This window comes from Salarias fasciatus, chromosome 4 (genome assembly GCF_902148845.1).
Source record: "Salarias fasciatus chromosome 4, fSalaFa1.1, whole genome shotgun sequence".
Lineage (NCBI taxonomy): Eukaryota > Metazoa > Chordata > Actinopteri > Blenniiformes > Blenniidae > Salarias > Salarias fasciatus.
In genome coordinates this window covers 8,422,146-8,442,150 of record NC_043748.1, presented here as the reverse complement: position 1 = coordinate 8,442,150, position 20,005 = coordinate 8,422,146, and the positions used below count along the sequence as shown (strand labels likewise).

General features: G+C 43.5%; 4 protein-coding genes across 4 annotated transcripts; 2 read left to right on the top strand and 2 right to left on the bottom strand.

The window, feature by feature from the left end:
• Positions 1-286: 286 nt before the first annotated feature.
• Positions 287-4,539, top strand: fbxw9 (F-box and WD repeat domain containing 9). The gene is given in 10 exon segments (XM_030090569.1): positions 287-533; positions 671-797; positions 1,063-1,207; positions 1,299-2,196; positions 2,199-2,276; positions 2,430-2,477; positions 2,480-2,577; positions 2,932-3,132; positions 3,213-3,278; positions 3,389-4,539. Coding segments are annotated over 9 exon segments (1,731 nt in total). The 5' UTR covers positions 287-533; positions 671-675; the 3' UTR covers positions 3,464-4,539.
• Positions 4,540-5,057: 518 nt separating this feature from the next.
• On the bottom strand, positions 5,058-5,546 carry LOC115387731 (guanine nucleotide-binding protein G(I)/G(S)/G(O) subunit gamma-7-like). The gene is made up of 2 exons (XM_030090570.1): positions 5,445-5,546; positions 5,058-5,279 (listed from the first exon to the last, which is right to left on the bottom strand). The coding sequence occupies exons 1-2, from the start codon at positions 5,538-5,540 to the stop codon at positions 5,154-5,156; spliced, it is 222 nt and encodes a 73-aa protein (XP_029946430.1). The 5' UTR covers positions 5,541-5,546; the 3' UTR covers positions 5,058-5,153.
• Positions 5,547-7,531: 1,985 nt separating this feature from the next.
• On the bottom strand, positions 7,532-7,989 carry LOC115387411 (guanine nucleotide-binding protein G(I)/G(S)/G(O) subunit gamma-7-like). The gene is made up of 2 exons (XM_030090119.1): positions 7,892-7,989; positions 7,532-7,756 (listed from the first exon to the last, which is right to left on the bottom strand). Exons 1-2 carry the CDS (start codon positions 7,987-7,989, stop codon positions 7,606-7,608), a joined length of 249 nt encoding a protein of 82 aa, XP_029945979.1. The 3' UTR covers positions 7,532-7,605.
• A 1,210-nt stretch (positions 7,990-9,199) lies between these two features.
• On the top strand, positions 9,200-15,240 carry dhps (deoxyhypusine synthase). The gene is made up of 10 exons (XM_030090546.1): positions 9,200-9,318; positions 12,134-12,332; positions 12,454-12,597; positions 12,689-12,810; positions 12,908-13,004; positions 13,158-13,244; positions 13,375-13,480; positions 13,558-13,661; positions 13,819-13,944; positions 14,407-15,240. The coding sequence occupies exons 2-10, from the start codon at positions 12,138-12,140 to the stop codon at positions 14,476-14,478; spliced, it is 1,053 nt and encodes a 350-aa protein (XP_029946406.1). The 5' UTR covers positions 9,200-9,318; positions 12,134-12,137; the 3' UTR covers positions 14,479-15,240.
• Positions 15,241-20,005: the final 4,765 nt, after the last annotated feature.

The following is a 20,005-nucleotide window of genomic DNA, read 5'->3' as shown; positions in this document are numbered from 1 at the left end:
TGTTTTTGAACACTGGCCTCTATCCACAACAATACATTGACTGGCAAAGACCTCAAGAAGCCAGAGTCAATCTGCCATTGGGCCTTCAAGTTATGTTGGGGGTTTAGTCAAACACCAAATTTAGATGAACGTTTAGTATTGTTTTCATTTGAGCATAGCGAACTCAATTTTGTTCGGTAAGTTCATTCCTGGGCCCCCTAAAAAAATAAAAAAATATATCACGCCAGGCCATATTGATGACGTCAATTACCTGCGCCGGAAGTTCTGTTTGTTTTGTGATTTTGACAGCAAACAAACTGAAGAAGTGGGACCACTGGATTGATTTTTTTGTAACACTCCAGATTATTGATTTCGGCTTATAAACCGACAGCGGACACGGCTTTTCAGGGGTCTAGTGTGATCGGGCGCTCAGTAACAGTGAAGCTAACGGCCGCCCGTTGTCTCCCATCATCCGTCTTCAGTTTAGTCATCTCTGTTTGCTTCCGAGATTATAACTGTCTGGCGTTACCGACATTGCAGGCGCTATATTCACAGTAAGTAGCTAAAACGTTTATTGTTATTATCCCTCTCAGTGTAGCCGTTGCTAAGATAATGGCTACATAATATGTGACAGTGTGTTTGCAGTGGCTGCCTTGTCATGGATCATTGTGGTTTTGTGCTATGAGGTGAAAGGTGATGTCTGAGGTCAGTGAGACTCAGTCTGGGCTGAAGGAAGGAAGACATGAAGACCAAGGTGCATTATCGACTGTCCCCATGCAGTCCCCCGGTGGTGAAGCCTCCAGACCGGACCTACATGAGTAAGACCTTCCTCCATCTTCAGGTTTAACGCACAAGTTATTCTGTCTGAGTCCACCACATCCTGATCGTTGAACAGGAGTTTGAAGCTTAGGATATATTAACAGCAGCTTTTGGAATGAGTGAAAGTTTGTTTCAGGCTGAACAATCCTCGATTTGCCTTTGATTGATTGCTAAGATGCTCCTTGACTTTATTGCTGCTATGCTGCTGACATGGGAGATCAAGGAAGACTATTTTAGTCAATTTGAACTTCACATCTGTTTCAGCCTGCTCCCTGCTGGCCACTCATCCTCCACAGATGTGAGCCCTTCACCTTCTGAGGCCAGTGGCTTGTTGACATTGCCGTGGGAGATAATAGCCAACATCACCTCACACCTTCCTGCTCATTGTGTCCTTAATGTGCTGCCAAAGGTTCGTCCTCAAGATTTGTTGACCCAGTTAACATAAGATTTCAAAGCACATTTTCCATATTTTAACGACATATACTTCTTCGTCCTTTCAGGTCTGTCACGCTTTGGCTAATGTGGCAAAGGACAGCACAGCCTGGCAGCTCCGTGCAAGGAAATTAGTTGGATCCAGACGCTTTCCAGTGGGGCCAAAGGAGAACTTTAACTGGCCTGAAGCCTGTATCGAGTTGGAGCAGTTAATATCACTCTGGACAATAGATGTTCACCGTGTGAGAAGACGAATGCCGTATCATGAGGTGGCAAGGGGACCAGATGTGCCACAACAACCGGCAGAGCAGGGTGTAGAACCAGCTGCAGAGAGACAGGGAGATGGCTTAGAGGAGGATTTAGAAGCTGCTGGAGTGGCGGCGCAGCAAATAGACCACGGTGGGGATGAGGTGCAGCCGATGGCAGCTGGAGCCCACGAAGCACAGCTGAGAGATTTGGAGGAGAGGCAGAGGGATGACGCAGCGGCGCTAATGGAGGAGGAAAGAAACCACAGGATGGCTCCTGTTGCTCGCCACAGACTGGATGCTGATGTTAATGTCCAAGATGGTTTTGTCGATCCCGAGAATCAGCCTAACGGAAGGCATGGGGAATTAATGCAGCAGCAACCCTCCAAAAGCCAGAGCCCCCCTCCGCAGCTGGAGTACATGTCCTTAACCACAAGCCACATTGCTCAGATCAACTCCGTCTGCTCCTGGGGGGAGGGGAGAGTGTGTGCCACAGCCTCCAGAGACCGTAACGTGATGCTGTGGGACCTGGAGGCGGGCCCGGAGGGAGCGGCGCTGCACACGCTGACCGGGAAGCACGGCTTCAGCACACATCAAGGCTGGGTCTGGTGCCTGGACTGTCAGGGACCTCTGCTGGCCTCGGGGGGCTTTGACAGCACCGTGAGGCTGTGGGACCTGCAGGCGGGCGGAGCAGAGAGGGACGTGATCAAGGGCAACAGTGCATCCTCTGTCTGTCCTATCAGACGGACGTGCTGGTGACCGGCTCTTTCGACAATAGAGTCACCTTGTATGACCCCAGAGGTGAGGCACAGATGCTCCACAGCTGTGTCATGTGGTAGAATTCTCAGATGAAATCTAATTGTGTGAGAATCATGATTACTTTATTCATAACAAAACTGTTCATCAAGATAAATGATTTGTCCTGAGTTTAATCGTGTTCTGATTTTTCCACAGCCGATAACTCCCTCATTAAAATCCTCAATCTTCATGGCAGTCCGGTGATGTCGTCGCCGCTGATGACAAATACATCATCTCAGGGGGCAAAGGTCGCACTGTGGTTATCTATGACCGCAGGGCAGACAAAACTTTGAAAAAGATTCAGGTAATTTGGGGCCTGTGATGAATTCCTTTTTTAATTTATTCATAATTGATTTAATTATATGATCATCTGTACAAGGTAAAGCAGTAGCGTGCATGATAATGAGGCTGATGTCAAATTACCTAACTCATGATGTTACAAGCATTCATAATAGACGCTGTGCAATCAGAAGTTCTCAGTTCTCAGCATCATAGCTTTCTGAAACTGAAGTGAGGTTCTGCAGAAAAAACAATTTCAGAAAATCGTGAAAAATCAACCATCTCAAGCAGTAAAATACATAATAGGTCATTTTAGACATTTATGTATATTCTTACGTTCACTGTACGTAGCGAGACTAACTCAGTTTTCTATCTGTAGCTGAAGTCTTTGATGTACATGAGCTACAGCGGCAAAGAGGTGTGGGGAGGAGGCCACAGCGGGAAGCTCCACTGCTTCTCCATGCAGCCAGATAGCTTCGGGCTGGTGTCTGACTTTGACGTGTGACACACACGCCTGATCACTGGGATCCACAAATCATCTGGAAGCCTCTACACCTGTTCATCCGACCGTACGGTTAAGGTAGGACGAGTTGCAGCACTTGTTACATTACCAGATGATTGAATTCTGCTTCAGACGGCCATTTCTTTTCTGTGTTGCAGATTCATATTCCCTGTGCTCCTCCAAAGACGTTATGCACTCTGCATCATGCAGGCGAAGTTAACAGGGTAGTTATCTATCAGTGTTTTTCAGATTTAAGGATTTTTTTTTTTTTAATTCGAATCGGTTTTTAATGTGTTGTGTTTCTCTGCCCTCTCTCTCATATTGCCAATTGCAGCTGAGCGTGCAGGCTGGAGTTCTCGCTATCGCCTCAGGGAGTGGAGTCGTGGAGATCTGGAGGTCCAGAAGATGAAGTGACAACATGTGCAAATTACTTTTTAAAAACAAACATACCCTGAAGCATCTCATTCCCTGTTCCAACTTTCTTGACCCAAACTGGCTTGTTGAGGTCTTGGAGTCATTTACTGTATTGGCCCAACTATTGAACGACTCTGATTATAAGACGACCCCTATTTCTCAAATATCATTTTGTGAAAATAAAAATATGTTGAAGACAGTAAGGTTACTCATAAAACAACTTTTTTATTGTACAATTATTCTAGGAAAATTCAAACAGAGATAACAGAGGTGTGCTAAGAACAGAGGAAATTTGCAAATAAAGAATAAGTGATTGAAATCTAAAAGAAGAAAAAAATCTAACTTGATTTACAGATATAAAATATAACAAGAGCTTTAATATATACAAATATATACAGGTATGTTTTAGTGCAACAGAATGCGTGTGTAAGTGTCCATTATTGCTAACTGGGGTTATAAAGTGACCATAATATATATCCATACAGTGTCAACAGGGTTAAGACACTTTCTCACTTGTGATTTTCAGTGACCGAATTTCCATGACCAAAACACAGCTTCACGCTTCACTGAATTTTTTTTATTTTTTATATTTGAGTATAGAAACGTGAGGAGCTGAGGAGGGCTCCTCAGAGCTCCTCAGAGCTCGTTCGCTCTCCTCTGATGTCTCCACCTTATCATCTCCACATCCACAACTGTTGTTCTTTCCTTGGCAGCGTCTCTTCTGCTGCCTGGAGCCTTCTTTAAAACACAGCCAGTCTGCTTTGCAAATAAGCAAAATGAAAAAATAGAGTCCCACAACGACCACCATGTTTGACGCTCCGTTCGCCACCTGGTCACCGGTACTTTGGCTCCATCTAGCGGAGCGGATGTGTCATGACAATCTAGTCCTCGATTATAACACGACCCCATTTTTGAGAATACAATTTCTGGAATAAAATATCGTCCTATAGTAGGGCCATATGGTAGTCCATAAATGTGCAAAGAAGAAGAAGAAAAAAAAAAACAGCTGTGGTACACATGGACAAATAAATGCCTTTATTTGGTTGCAACACTAATGTTCAGGAGTAACTTCTTGTGATCACACTTTACCATTTGTTTAGATTTTTCTGAATTTTCCTCCACTGCTGGCTTTACTTTATGTCCGATGTATGGGAAGTGAAGGTGTGTTGGTGCAATCTTTTTTTTTTTTACTTACTCTTTCCCTTTCTAAGAATGTTTCTAAGAAAAGAATGTACATTTTTTTATGCAGCACTTATTTAACAAAGATTTTGTCTTGCGTTTTGTTGTCACACTACATACAGCAGTTCTACCCTATTTCTTTTAAATATTCAGACCATTTAAAACGTGAATACTCATCGTGACAATATTTAAAACGGAGTTGGTTTCAATAACTCTTATTTTGCCAGAAATTTCAGTTCTCACTTCGACTGTGTATTCAGCTCCTGTGATGCCTGTAAAACACTTTATTTCAGCCATATTCAGATATTTAATGGTGTAAATATCTGAAAGTCACTTTCACAATACTTGAATAATCCATTCATTAAAGCTGTTCTATCAATGAAAATCTATGATCCTAATCATTGGCTGGATTTATAGATGTGATACTGTTGTCATGGCCGACCGGCAGATTAAAAGATGTTCCAAACGGTTGTAAATCTTTTTCAAAATTTACAAAATGTGTCTCCTCAAAGCAGCACACAGGTCTTCTTGTCTTTGAAAGGATTTGACGAGGCAGCGATCCCAGTGAGAAGAGGGTCGCTTCGCCTGTGTTCCTGACAGTATCTGACCAGACTGGCTGCTGTCAGGGAGATCTGTTGAGACAAGAAAACATACTTCACTTCAGTCAGAAATGAAAATTAAAAAATAAAAAGGAAATGTATTTAATATTGTGGCTTGTTGACATGTTCAATCTCAATATAAAACAAGTGCAACGACAGTTTGTGAAATGTGTCATAATGATTCAGATTCTCACAGACCTTGAATCTCTCCATGTTTGCCTCCACCCGAAGTTGATCCACCAGTTTCTGTGCCTGAATGATGCTGGTGCTGCCGCTGCACATCTTTCCTGACATGACCTTCAGCACAAAAGCACAGGAAGAAAAAGTGTAATATGTGGGCTAAAGACTGTCCTTCAAACTTCTCAGCAGGAAAAAAAAACAATTTACCGCCAGTTTACCTCTTCCAGAGAGTCAGCTTGGAGTTTACAGACGAGTCTGCTCAGAGATGTTGTTTTCATTGTCACCTGGACCTCCTTTTTATTCACTGCTGAAGGCAGTTCAAAGGCCCTGTGATGGCAAAGGTCAGAGAGACATCACACAGCATTTCCTAGTCACTGCTGATGAAAAGATTTTTGGCCAAAGGTCGATACTGTGCTCTGTATGCTCTGTGTGTGTGTGTGGTGTGTGTGTGTGTGTGTGGGTGTGTGTGTGGTGTGTGTGTGTGTGTGTGTGTGTGTGTGTGTGTGCACGTGTGCGTGCGTGTGCTTGGAAATGTAATTCGATTTTGCTGAAGAGAGCTCTGTTTGCACTTTTTCAATGTAAAAGATATGAAGATGATGGGGGTGTGGGTATGATAAACTGAAAATTTAAGATTAACACCAGTTCTGTGTGCTGAAATATAATCAGAGTCCACAATGGGTGATTGGTCAAACCAGACATTAAAGTTGAGTTCTTTACACATATCCTGGGGGGAGAGGGGAGAGTGTGTGCCACAGCTTCCAGAGACGATAGCGTGATGCTGTGGGACCTGGAGGCGGGCCCGGAGGCGGGGCCGGAGGGAGCGTTGCTGCACATGCTGATGGGAAAGCACGGCTTCAGCACACATGAAGCTGGGTCTGGTGCCTGGACTGTCAGGGTCCTCTGATGGCCTCGGGGGGCTTTGACAGAACCGTGAGGCTGTGGGACCTGCAGGGGGCGGAGCAGAGAGGGACGTGATCAAGGGCAACGAAAGATGAAGGTGACTCGCTTTACAAATGCTCCACAGCTGTGTCATGTGGTAGGATTCTCAGATGAAATCTAATTGTATGAGAATCGTGATTACTTTTTCCATCACAAAACTGTTCATCAAAACAAATGATTTTGTCCTGAGATTAATGGCGTTCTGATTTTTCCACAGCAGATAACTCGCTCATTAAAATCCTCAGTCTTCATGGCAGTCCGGTGATGTCGCTCGCCGCAGATGACAAATACATCATCTCAGGGGGCAAAGGTCGCACTGTGGTTATCTATGACCGCCGGGCAGACAAAACTGTGCTCCTCCAATGACGTTATGCACTCTGCATTGTGAAGGCAAATCTGCCAGTGTAATTACCTTTTACCAATGTTTTTCAGATTTAAGGAGTTTTTTTGTTTTATGTGAATCAGTTTTTAATGTATTATGTGTTTTCTCTGTCCTCTCTCTCATTGCCAACTCCAGCTGAGCGCGCAGGCTGGAGTTCTCGCTGTAGCCTCAGTGATGAGAGTCGTGGAGGTCTGGAGGTCCAGAACATGAAGTGACAATGTGTGCAAAAAACAAACAAACCTTGAAGCATCTCATTGCCTGTTCAGCTTTCTTGACCCAAACTGGCTTGTTGAGGTGTTGGAGTCATTTAGTTCATAAATGTGTAAAAAGGAAAAAAAAAACAAAAAAACAACTGTGGTACACATGGAGGAAGAAATGTCTTAATCTGCTTTATTTGGTTGCAACAGAGATGTTCAGAGGAACTTTTTGTAATCATGCTTTACCAATTGTTTAGATTTTTCTGAATTTTCGTCCACTGCTGGCTTTACTTTATGTCCGATGTATGAGAAGCCAAGGTGTGTTGGTGGTACCAAAAGTTATTTTCTTTTTTTTTTCAAACTTATTTTTCCCTTTCTGTGAAAATACTTTCCATTTTTTATGTAGCACCTATTTAAAAAAGATCTTTTTTTTCTTTTTGTTGTGCATTTTCTGGTCACACTACATTCAGCAGTTCTGCTCTTTCTATTTTTTTAAAACATTCAAACCATTTAAAACATGAATACTCTTAGTGACAATATTTTACGCTGCGTTAGTTTCAGTAACTCTTATTTTGCCAGAAATTTCACGCCTCATGTCAGCTGTGTATTAAAACTCCTGCGATGCCTGTAAAACACTTTATTTTCAACAAAATGTGTCTCCTCAAAGCAGCACACAGGTCTTCTTGTCTTTGAAAGGATTTGACGAGGCAGCGATCCCAGTGAGAAGAGGGTCGCTTCGCCTGTGTTCCTGACAGTATCTGACCAGACTGGCTGCTGTCAGGGAGATCTGTTGAGACAAGAAAGACATTTCACTTCTGTCAGAAATGAAAATTAAAAAATAAAAAAGGAAATGTATTTAATATTGTGGCTTGTTGACATGTTCAATCTCAATATAAAAAATGCAAACGACAGTTTGTGAAATGTGTCATAATGATTCAGATTCTCACAGACCTTGAATCTCCATGTTTGCCTCCACCCGAAGTTGATCCACCAGTTTCTGTGCCTGAATGATGCTGGTGCTGCCGCTGCACATCTTTCCTGACATGACCTTCAGCACAAAAGCACAGGAAGAAAACGTGTAATATGTGGGCTAAAGACTGTCCTTCAAACTTCTCAGCAGGAAAAAAAACAATTTACCGCCAGTTTACCTCTTCCAGAGAGTCAGCTTGGAGTTTACAGACGAGTCTGCTCAGAGATGTTGTTTTCATTGTCACCTGGACCTCCTTTTTATTCACTGCTGAAGGCAGTTCAAAGGCTGTGTGATGGCAAAGGTCAGAGAGACATCACACAGCATTTCCTAGTCACTGCTGATGAAAAGATGATTGGCCAAAGGTCGATACTGTGCTCTGATATGCTGTGTGTGTGTGTGTGTGTGTGTGTGTGTGTGTGTGTGTGTGTGTGTGTGTGGGCGTGCTTGAAAATGTAATTCGATTTTGCTGAAAAAGAGCTCTGTTTGCACTTTTTCAATGTAAAATGTATATGAATATGATGGGGGTGTGGGTGTAATGCGCTTAAAATTTAAGATAACTACCAGTACCGAAATATATAACCAGAGTCCACAATTGGTTATTGGTGAAAACCTTAGACATTAAAATTTAGTGAGTTCTTTACACACATAGACCACAACACTGTATTTACATTCCACCAGAAGTCAAACCTCACTTTAGAATGGCCCACCTGAGATCACAGCACCACCTAGCGGTCCAACATTCAGAGTAAACACTTCATGTAAAAATGTAAAATTACAAACTAAACAACAGTTTTTGAGTAATTGAACTAATTCAGCACAATTTCAGCTAATCACTGCTACAACACAACCACTCAGAAACCTCACTGCTATCAGTCCATCCTCATAGCCATTGCTGTCAGAGTGAGTTTGTAGAAACATTCACAATACAACAGAAGGTTTTTTTTTTTCCACCTTTCACTCTGACTTGCATTAATGACTGTAATTAAACTGGCTTTATATTAAGATGGTAGTCAGGTAGTAATTGTTTAATTTTGTGTTTTTTCATCACATGTACTCTGTGCCTCTAAATTAGAACAAACAAATCAATCAATTAATGCGAAATTCAAATTCAATTTATGGTACTAATTCACAGCATACACACAATGAAATATCTTCAGCTGCAGCACACGCATATTTGCTGAGATTCATAAAGGCAATAAAAGTTATCTCGCCGTTAAATATTTGCTCTTATAAATACCACCGTTACTGCTCAGCAGGGCCATTTTTGTCCCTTCACGGCTTCCGTAGACAGACCCTCCGGCACATGTGTTTACAGGAAGAGAAGCCTCCTGTCCTGAACGTCGGGACCGCCTTGTGTTGTGCTGCTTCTGCCCTGTTCATCAACCAACGCTTCTCCTGCGATCGGTATGATTTCATCTCCGCTTTCTGACGCTTAGTTGAGTTATGCGGCTTCCCAGTCAGCTCGCTGCTGTACCCGCAGCTAGCATAACATGCTAGCATCACAGCCCGTGTGTGTTTGTCGTGCTTTCATTGAAGCGCGTACACACATCATTAACTCTTCTGACTTGTTTGTGTTTTATTGATACGTGACATACATGCTGTGAAACCACCAATTGTGTGACACAGCTGTTTATTACTTTTATTATTACTAACTACAACGTCATGTTTTTTTTTTAACTTGTCTTTATTGAATTTTCAACAATAAAATGATGTGGATGGCAGTCAACAATGATCAAATAAAGTAAAATACCTAAACCTCCCTAATGTAAACGGCAGCATACAACATTAGACCTTTACTTTTATCCCACTGTACATCAAAGATTTACATCACTTTGCACCCACAAAATATTACTTACAAGTATTCTGTATCACCATGCTTGAACCTAAAAAGCTTTCCCAAATGTCTTTAAATTCAGAGGTTTTCTTCCTGATAGTCTAGGTACGTCTTTCTAAAGCCAGACATGAAGTTAAATTTCTCAGCCAAAAGCCGAGGGTAGCCTGTAGTAGACATAAACTTACCATCTCTTTTTCATTAAATGATAGGGAGCAATTAGCAGGTAGATACCCCAAAACACACAATTTAGAAGATAGAGAAATCAAGGTAGAGGTCATTTGTGAGATATACTGTGTCACCTGACTCCAAAATCTTTGAATAACCTCACACTCCCACAGAGAATGGTATAGAGTTCCTTGATATTCACTGCATTTAAAGGAAGGATCTGGAATACTAGGGTTAAATCTGTTCAGTTGTAGAGGAGTAATGTTAAGTCTCATTATCCACTTGTATTGTATCAAGCGTAGTCGGGTGTTAATGGTCTGAGATTGGACCCTAGAAGCCCTAGGAGAAATTTCTTCATTAAGATCTTGTGACCATTCATGTCTTTTTCTGTCAGAATTATCCTTGTTGTTATTAACCAAAATGTTGTATACTTGAGCAACTCGCCCCTTGCTGAAGCAATTCTGTATGTAGAATGATTCCAGCATGGATAATGGAGGTTGCTGAGATGAATTATTTAGGCGAGAAGAAATAAAAGCTTCTGATCTGCAAGTACTTAAAGGTGCATTAAGGAGTTTTACAACCTTAAAAATACTTATTTTCCATCATAAATATGTTACACATTTTTAATGATGTATACAATGTGCCCTGACATATTCATTGCAAGTACCTCTAACAGCGCTAAATTGTCACTTGAAAGTTGCAGTGCCGGTCCGGCACCAGCATTTTTTTTGGGGAGAATTTGAAAGGAATGACGTAATGCACGCTCTGGCTGGTTAGGTTTCGTTATGTCCGCCATTACTCCGCCAGATGCTTAGTGAGCAACAACTGAGCAGGATCTTCCAGAAAGTAAGAAAAGACTGGCTTCTGGCACTGCCACAACTCCAGCACAGACTCCACCAGGTAAAAGAAACTTAAATCTTACTTGAGCGCTACTAAATGAGCGAAGACGGAGTGGAGCCACAGGGACGAGTTTTTCACTAAGCTGCATTACGCCCAAGGCCTGCAGGGGGCGCTGTTTTGCATAAAACGTGCAAACTCCTTAAACCTACACTAAGGAACTTTTCAACCTTAATAAAACATTTTAATATCTTTTGTGATGATACTTCGACTTACAACTAGTTGAATGACCCCTCTGTCACGGGCTGAGGGCGTCAGTATTGCTTTCACTTGGACTAAGCAACTGTGAGGAGGGTGGTAGGAACCCTGCACACTAAAAAGCTCCAAATGTGCGGACTGCTTTACGGCATGCGTCACATCTTGATATAACATTGTTTTGCCACCATTAGATTCATTTAGATTCATTACCTCGTCGCTATCCGTCCTTCACACAGCCACTGGAAACAAATGTAGGCGAGTTCAGTCCGACAGCATGCCAGGAGCAGCATTTTACGACGTCACGCGCTAGTCCTCATGGGAACTGTAGTATTCCTTCAGGCAAAACACTACCGCTTTTGTCCACTGGCGCCGCCAAAATCAACAAAAATTGAAAGTTCCTTAGTGTTGCTTTAAGGCACCTTTAAAGAAGTGTTTGTTCGGGGTATCGAATTTAGTTTTCAGATCGTCAAACGACAACAAAGAGTTGTGCTTATATAAGTGTAAAAGCTTTTTTATACCCTTATTTAACCAATTTTTAAATCCCAAATTGGCTGGGCTAAAATGTTTATTGCCCCAGATCGGTGAAAAACAAGATAGTAAATCCTCTAGATATTTACCAGTATACTACCAGACCACAAGAGTATTTTTCACAAATCGCTTGGTTGTTTTTTTTTTTCAACAAAATTTTTAAGGGGGCAGAATGCAACAAGCTATGTAGTGTCAATTCCCCTGAGGACAGACGCTCCACTTGTAGCCAGGGCAAATCTATTCCCTCATGAAACCAGAACATGGCGGCCCTCAACTGGGCTGCCCAATAATACCACTGAATATTAGGGAGTTGTAGACCACCCCTGTCATACGGCAAGTAGAGAAGGGACAACCTAAGCCTTGGCTTTCTATTGTTCCAGATAAAACTCAAAACAACTTTACTACAACGTCATGTTATTATTGATTTATGAAATGTATAATACTCTGTGTACATTGTACACTAGTTACATGCTCAACCTATGTTTGATAATTTTCAGAAAACCCATGCTCAGGGGGAACAGGAATCACTATTCCAGAAATGAGTAGAGACTACAGGAAAAACTTCAGGTCATCTGATCATCCCATCATGTTTTCCAGATAAATGGCGGATCACGCCCCGTCTGTTGCCATGGAAGCTGTCCTGAAACCGAGCTGCTCCCTGCCGGAGGACATGCTGAAAATCAGAGGTTATGACTTCAACCAGGGCGTTGATTACCCCGCACTGCTGAAGTCCTACACCACCACAGGCTTCCAGGGCAGCAGCCTGGGCTTGGCCATTCAGGAGATCAACCGCATGGTGAGAGACATGGCTGCCACTATCCCAGAATCTACGGCAGCCATAATATTTATCAGTTTGATACAATCTGAAAGTTGTTATTTGTGAAGTTAACTGTTGTCCAATAACATCACACTCACAGATCGAGAAGCGTCTTGAACCAGTGGAGGCAAGTGAAGGCGAATGCCCCCACAAGACAGGCTGCACCATCTTCCTGGGTTATACCTCCAACCTCATCAGCTCTGGAGTCAGGGAGAGCATCCGCTACCTGGCCCAGCACAAAATGGTACCGACTCATAATGAAGCCTTTAATCTGTGGATTATTCAACAGCTTTCGTCGTGCTGGTTCTTGATAGGCGTGTTTTTCCTCGTGCCAGGTGGATGTGATTGTCACCACAGCTGGAGGTATTGAGGAGGATTTGATCAAGTGTCTGGCTCACACATATCTGGGAGAATTCAGTCTGCCGGGGAAGGAGCTCCGCCTCAAAGGCATCAACAGGTGCTATTTTATTTATTCTGTATCGTTTGGAGGTTTCTGGAGATCTTTTTTGCTCCTGTGAACATGTCTCTCACTCCAACACTTTTTTTCCTTGTAGAATTGGGAATCTGCTGGTGCCCAATGATAACTACTGTAAGTTTGAAGACTGGCTGATGCCCATCCTGGACCAGATGTTGCTGGAGCAGAACACAGAGGTGGGACTCCCCACCGAGCCGTCTGAACCCCATGAGAGAACGTCCACATTCACAGTGTGGACAGTGTTTACCACTTAGCCAGCTTCCTTCTCATGTGTCGACATACTTGTTTTTTTTCTTTCTTTCTGTTTTTTTTTGGGGGGTTTATTCAAGGGCACCCGTTGGACTCCCTCCAAAATGATCCATCGCCTTGGCAAAGAGATCAATAATACCGACTCTGTCTACTACTGGGCTTACAAGGTGAATCCTTTATATCATAAACCAACTGTCAGATTAAAGGCTTTGGTTCATCTGTTACAACGACATGTTTCTTCTTTCACGTCTACACTCACTTCATCCTGCTCTCATTTATCCTGCTGTTCTTTTACAGAATAACATCCCAGTGTTCAGTCCGGCCATCACAGACGGCTCCCTGGGCGACATGATCTACTTCCACTCATTCAAGAACCCTGGTTTGATTCTGGACATCGTGGAAGGTAGAAGCAAGCGGCGTTTCAGAATAAGACCAGCGCTGTGTTCACAGTAAAAATCGTTAACGTGGTCTTTATTTCAGATATTCGCAGGATGAACAGCCAGGCGGTCTTCGCCAAGAGAACAGGAATGATCATTCTTGGAGGAGGGCTGGTCAAACATCACATAGCGAATGCCAACCTCATGGTAACGATCCTCCGTCCCCTGCTGGTTTTATGTTTATTCACTCAACTTAGGTGTGCAGTCAGTTAAAAAGCTGAAATAGCCTCAAACAAAAATATAAACTATGGATTCTTGAAGTATTGTTTAAGACGACGCTGTTTCTCCCCTCGTCTCCCCACAGAGAAATGGAGCCGACTACTCGGTGTACGTGAACACCGGTCAGGAGTTCGACGGCTCCGACTCCGGAGCGAGACCCGACGAGGCCGTGTCCTGGGGGAAGATCAGAACGGACGCCAAACCCGTTAAGGTACCGGTCTCATTCCCAGTGATTCTGACATTTATCAGACCAGGGTTGGCGCCAACGTGACGTATCGTTTGCTACAATAATGTTCCCTGGAAAAACTGTAATTTGATAGATTTTTTCCCCCCATTTTTCTCATCTGGCTCTCAATTTGACATCCTTTTTTTTTATTATTCAGATGATTTCAGGAGGATTAATTACTTTTAGATATCATTTGCTGTGATTTAGAGGATAAACATATAATTTATGAAAGCACCGACACAGTGAAGTACAGAGTGGCCTCTGCAGGATGCTCCTGTTTGAATGTAATTCCAGCTGAAGCCTCATAGTGGCAGTGCAGGCGCAGCGTTTGCAGCGCAGCACCTCAGCCGACAGAATGCATGAAAACCTGCAGATCTGCTTTTGGCTGAGCGTCCCCAGTACGCCGTCCAGGAATACTCACACCGATACGGCTGTTTGTGGTTTCAGGTGTACGCCGACGCCACTTTGGTCTTCCCTCTGATCGTGGCCGAGACCTTCGCTCAGCACGCGACCAGCTGACGGCCCAGAAAACAGACTCATAGGTCCTCCTTCCTTTTAATGCTCCTTAAACAACAGGCGGCGTTCATCCTCCGATTGATCTGTTTTCTGTTCTGTTGACGATCTGAACTGTTCAGTTTCAACTTCATGTTTACATTCGAGCAGCGCTTCAGGGTTATCACGCAAAGGGTTTGCTGTTTCAGTGCTTTTCAGATCAATATTTATTTGTTCCGCGGGGGTCAAGTGGTGCTGGATTATAGTAAACTCTACCCAACTCAATGAACCCTGAATTTTCATACCCTGTTTGTTTTGCCATTGTGGGACTCAAACTGTGTCTCCAGACTCGGATTCAGCTCCCAAACAATTGAACTCTCAGTTCTAAATAAACACCCGTCTTTGCCGCGGACAGAGTTTGTCGGAGCCTGAAGGGGGAAGAAACATGCCGAAGGCATCTCCTTCACACTTCCAGGCTGCGGCGAAACCCAGTGAGTGATGAACGCTGGCAACAAAAAAAGAAAAGAAAAAATGCATGTTGAGCTCCCCTTAATCGCTTTGAAGCCTCTTGTGAGAATCCAGTGAGGGGCATGTAGCAGCATTTCCCCCCTGTGCATGTGTGCTTACTGCTGGCTCATAACACATACACACACACTCAGAGTTTCATCCACGCAGGCACGGGTATGATAGTAGGTGGGGCTCTCCGCTTCTTCCCTTTGTGCTGTCAGCAGAATCTTTCACCATAAAAAAAAAAAAAAAAAAAACTGACTATGGTCGAGACGTTTCCCATTGCACTACATCAGTCTGCTATTATGGGAACGGACACTTCCTGTTGCCACTGAGGCTCTTAGATCATCTCCATCCAGTCACTGCTGTCTGCTGGGTGGAAATATGACATTCTGCGTCTAAAAGCTGTTCGCTGAATCCAGTTATTTTCCAATAACGTGTCAGTATGCTCTGACTAAAAAGGAAAAAAAAAACGCACGGGTGCCCTTTTCTTGCATTTCTTTGAAATGCACCTGGGCGAAGGTCAGCCGTCCCGAAAGCTTAGTTTCATGTGTTTCTACCGCACAAACTGGGCGTTCCTGTTGGGTTTCAAACTGCTTTCCATTCAGCGCCTCTGTCATTTCCTACCGGTGGCGGCACCGCGCGAGCGACTGTTTGCCCAAGGTACGACGGTGCAGAGGGTTCTCTTTTAAAGGCAGTTCGGGGATGTTTAGTCCTATAGAAACGGCGTGTTTGCTCGGCGCTTAACTGCAAGATTAGAGACGACTGGGGAAAGAAAAAAAAAACCCAGAGGAAGAGCCCCTGTGTGAGTGTGTGGATGAGCTGTAGTCACGCTATGATAATATTGTGTGGCGTCTGCACAGAGCAGACAGTGTTTCCCCCTCCTCCCCCTCCCTCCCCCTCCGCCGAACAATCAGCACACTGTGTGATGTGCGGCTCTGCAGCAGTCATAATGGCAATTATGTCTTCTCTCTGCCAGACTGGCAGCTTTATTTTTTGTTTTTTTATGATGAGACCAAAAATTCCAGGTTGAAAGGCAAATAAGAAGAGGATTTTTTTAATTTTCTTTTTAAGTTTTGCCTTGTGCCTTTCTGTGCTCGATTGTTATAGAAACACTGTTTCTGTTAATATTGTTTTAATCCCACGTCATTGTGTCTTCTCCACTCCCAAAACCAAACCCACCTTTGTTGAGTTATCTTTTTTTTTTTTGCGTCGCCCCGCTGTCTTATCTCCACCTTTATTTACCTGTTGTGTTGCCGTGGGAACCCACGCCTCGGCAGCCGATTGGCCGGCGCGCGGAGGCAGCGGCAGGTGAGGGAGTGCATGTGCGTGGGTGTGACGACACGAGGAGAGACATGTACAGAGCAGGGAGGGGCAGGCCGAAGTGGAAAGATAAACATATAGGGGGGGGGGACAATAGAGCAATAAATGTATAGAAAGCGGGCGGATGGCAGGTGGAGGGAGGGAGGAGGCGATAAAGGTGAAGGGGCGCGGCCGTTTTCCACCTTTCCCCTCAGAAACGGGAACACGTCGGTTGAGCCGCCGTCTCTTCCTCTGACGCAGCCGGCGGAGGCCGATGACGGCCGTGTGTCCCGGTCGCCGCGGCAACCGCCGGGGCCCAGAACAAACAAGGCGATGACAGCTGACTGTTGTAACCATGGCAAAACCCCCGGTTGTTTCTGGTCACCATGGCGATGGGGAAAAATGAAGTCATGACAGGGACGGACCTGACATTATTGGCTTTGAGTCAATAGTTTTTCTTTTTTTTCTTTTTCACAAGGAGGAGTCACAAAAAAGCAACAAGTCATAAAGACAATATTCTTTTACTGAAAGTTTTTTTTTTTTTTTTAGAACCAGTGTCTTGTAGCAAACCATAAGTTATTAAATTCTGAAAAAATAAAATTCCATTGTGATTTCTTTTTGTACTTTAATAAACCATGTTAAATGTTTGATAGTTTTCAAAAGTGTTGCCGTGAACTGAAGGACGCCACTCAACAATATTTTAATGAGATATAAATACAGATTTTCGGGATGCAGTTTTTGTTTGTTAAATTTGGTTTTTCAACCATGAGATGTCTAAAAAAAAAGTGCAGAGGATAACATGCATTGTGATCAGGAATAAGTCAATGCTTAGGTTTGAATTTTGCTATTTAGTTTAACATTTAAATCACTTTGGAGAAAAAACAAAATCACATTTTTGTCCCTAAATTTTTTAAATTTTAAAAATAGAACCGCTCTATCCCGTCACACAATCGGACAGTCATAGGAATAAAGTTACAAAATTAAATGTTTCCCTCTGAGCTGAAACTGATGAAAATATTACCTCAGTACTTGACTAAATGTCTCTTAAAAAAATTAATTTGGTAACCTTTACAATAATTTGCATATATTTGGCCGTGTTGACTCATGGAACCGTTCGCAGTGGGCGAGGGGGGATTTGAACGATTTACTGAACAAAAAAAAGACATCTTTTAAATCTGTTTTACCTTCATCTGTATAATTTAATAAACAGACAACAGTGTTCGGAAATACGACTGATGAGGGAAATCAAACGGTTCGTTACTCTTTATGAGAAGATGAGTCAGGTTAGTGTAACAGCTTTGAAAACAGGAATTGAAGTTCGCTGCTCATTATGCTGATGCTGGAGTTTCAGTATAACGCTTTATGCAAAACCTTTTTTTTTTTTTTTGCATGAAGAAGGTTGAAACTTGATTGTGCGTGAGAATGTCAAACCGCTCATGCACGGTAACGATCCCCTGATGAGTAAGGTCTTGGGATTTTGACAATCTAAGTTAAACAGCGACAAACAATAGAAACAGTGAGAATTGGACTAAAAGTTTTGGCTCATTTCATTTGTGAACTGGTGCAGAAATGGGAACAAGTTAGTGATATTTCTATACAGACGATCATTACAAAACACAAGACACATGATATTCCATTGAAATATAATTTTATTTTAGATTTACATGGAACCTTATAAACATTTGACATAAAACCCATTAAAATCATCGTACACAAAATGCATTTCATTTTACTTCAGTTTAAACTCAAGTTTGGTCCTTTTGTTTTCTACATTACACACATTGTAACAGAAAAACATTATGTAGCAGATTAACATATAAAAGCTACATATTTGAAATTAATGTCTCATGCATCTCATAAAAAAAGACATACACTTGACAGTCTCTGTCGTCAATCAAAAGAAGTGAAGGATTAAGAACGTGCATGCACACATCAAGATTTTAAAGGCAATCTCATCCTGACATTCTTGAAAAAGTGTGTGTGTGTGCGTGTGTGTGTGGAAATGAGAACAGTCCCCTGTTCCTGCTGAACTGAGCCAGCCGACGTCACACACTGATTATCAGCACAGCAGGCACAGGAGGCCGACCCAGCAGGGCGCGAGGAGGGCGGACAGAGGCGACACACACACACACACGAACACCACACACGTGCACGTCAAGCAGACACAGAGGCTCATGCAGTGATCAACAAGTAGGACTGTGAACCGAATATGAATAAAACACACACATAAGTCCCCAGAGAGCCTGGCAGCCCGCGGTAAGACGACTTACTGCTCGCCCTGCAGGAACACGGGCGGATTTCTGCCCTAATGAGACGGCTGACATTTAGCAGACGACGCTGGACGGTTTCAGATAATTCAACAAATTAGCAGTTATTAGCCAAACCTCACAGACTGCCTGTTCCTATACAGAACTGAGTTCATATTTCGGGGTTGTTTTTTGAAGGCTATGAAACGGCTCGAGATCAGCCGCGCTGGTCACACTTCGTCTGAGGTCTGGCGTTGATTTGAAGTGCAGCAGTTTGATGCGGCGTGGCCCCTCCCTGACCTTTACAGTGCCCCCTCACCCCCCCGCAGGCTGCAGCCCCGTGGCGGCAGAACTTAACCACTGTGAACATGGCAGACACTCACTGTTCACATGTGGGTTAAGTCCTGCCGCCGCACGGCCGGGCTTTCAAGGCGAGCATCTGTCGGTGACACGGCCGCTCATTCGCATGCGAGTATGCAAATCGGAAAGCGCGAGTGTGTCGACGACGATGGCGTGGGAGTTTAAAGAGGCTGCTCTCTTCATGTCAGCCATTGGAAATCCCTGGCAATGTGATTCTGTCCTGTAGTCTCAAAAATCACTCTGCCAGGAATTCCCCTGGCCGGCAGAGACAACTGGGGGGGTTTGTTGTGAAAGGAGGACGTGAAATCAACAATACAAATAATAAATAACACAAAAAAACCACCTTCTATGCATCATCTCGGCATCTGCGAGAAAGATGTGCGTCGTTCACAGATCACGGTTGTGTGCTTTCTCGGCCCTGTGAGCTGAATGTGCGTGGTTCTTGTTAACTCCTAGACTTCCCGTGGCCTCTTTTAAAAATAGCTTTTCAATGACAGAATAGAGAATTAGATTAGAAGGAAGTGGCCAGTCAAGTGGCACTCCCTTTAAAGACGATTGCCCTCTTCTGCCCCTTTATCTGTGCCTCTCGTGTGGAAAAGAAAGACAGAGCAAGAGAGAGGGGAGAAAAAAAAAGGTCGAAGTGAAGTGGGCAGTATTTCCTTCACTACTAAATCTCATTTGTGAAAAAAAAAAATCATGTGAAGAAGCTGTATTTTATTTTCTTGTAAAACATTAATCAGCTCTTATGCAAACCCTTTGACATCCCTGCAGAAGGACAAGTACATGCACCGATTGCCCCCGGAGCACAGCATACTACTCTGAATTCCTTTTTGTAAGATTTTACTTGTCTGAACAGGACATTAATATAATTGAATTCCATTCCAAGCTCTGAATGCCACTTTGCCATCATCCCCCCCCCCTCCAACCTTTCAGGTCGTTTTTATTTTCAGCCACCGTGAATATTCCGCCGTATACAAGGTATGAGTCAGTGGGACACTTTTGGGAAACTCCAGACTCTAAATATGTTTTCGGCGGCCGCCTGTTGTCACCGTGGGCCGGGCCGCAGCGCCGTGCCAGGGACACCGTGAACCCGGGCCGCTAACGCTAACGCTGTATCATTGTTTCACAAATTGAGGCCC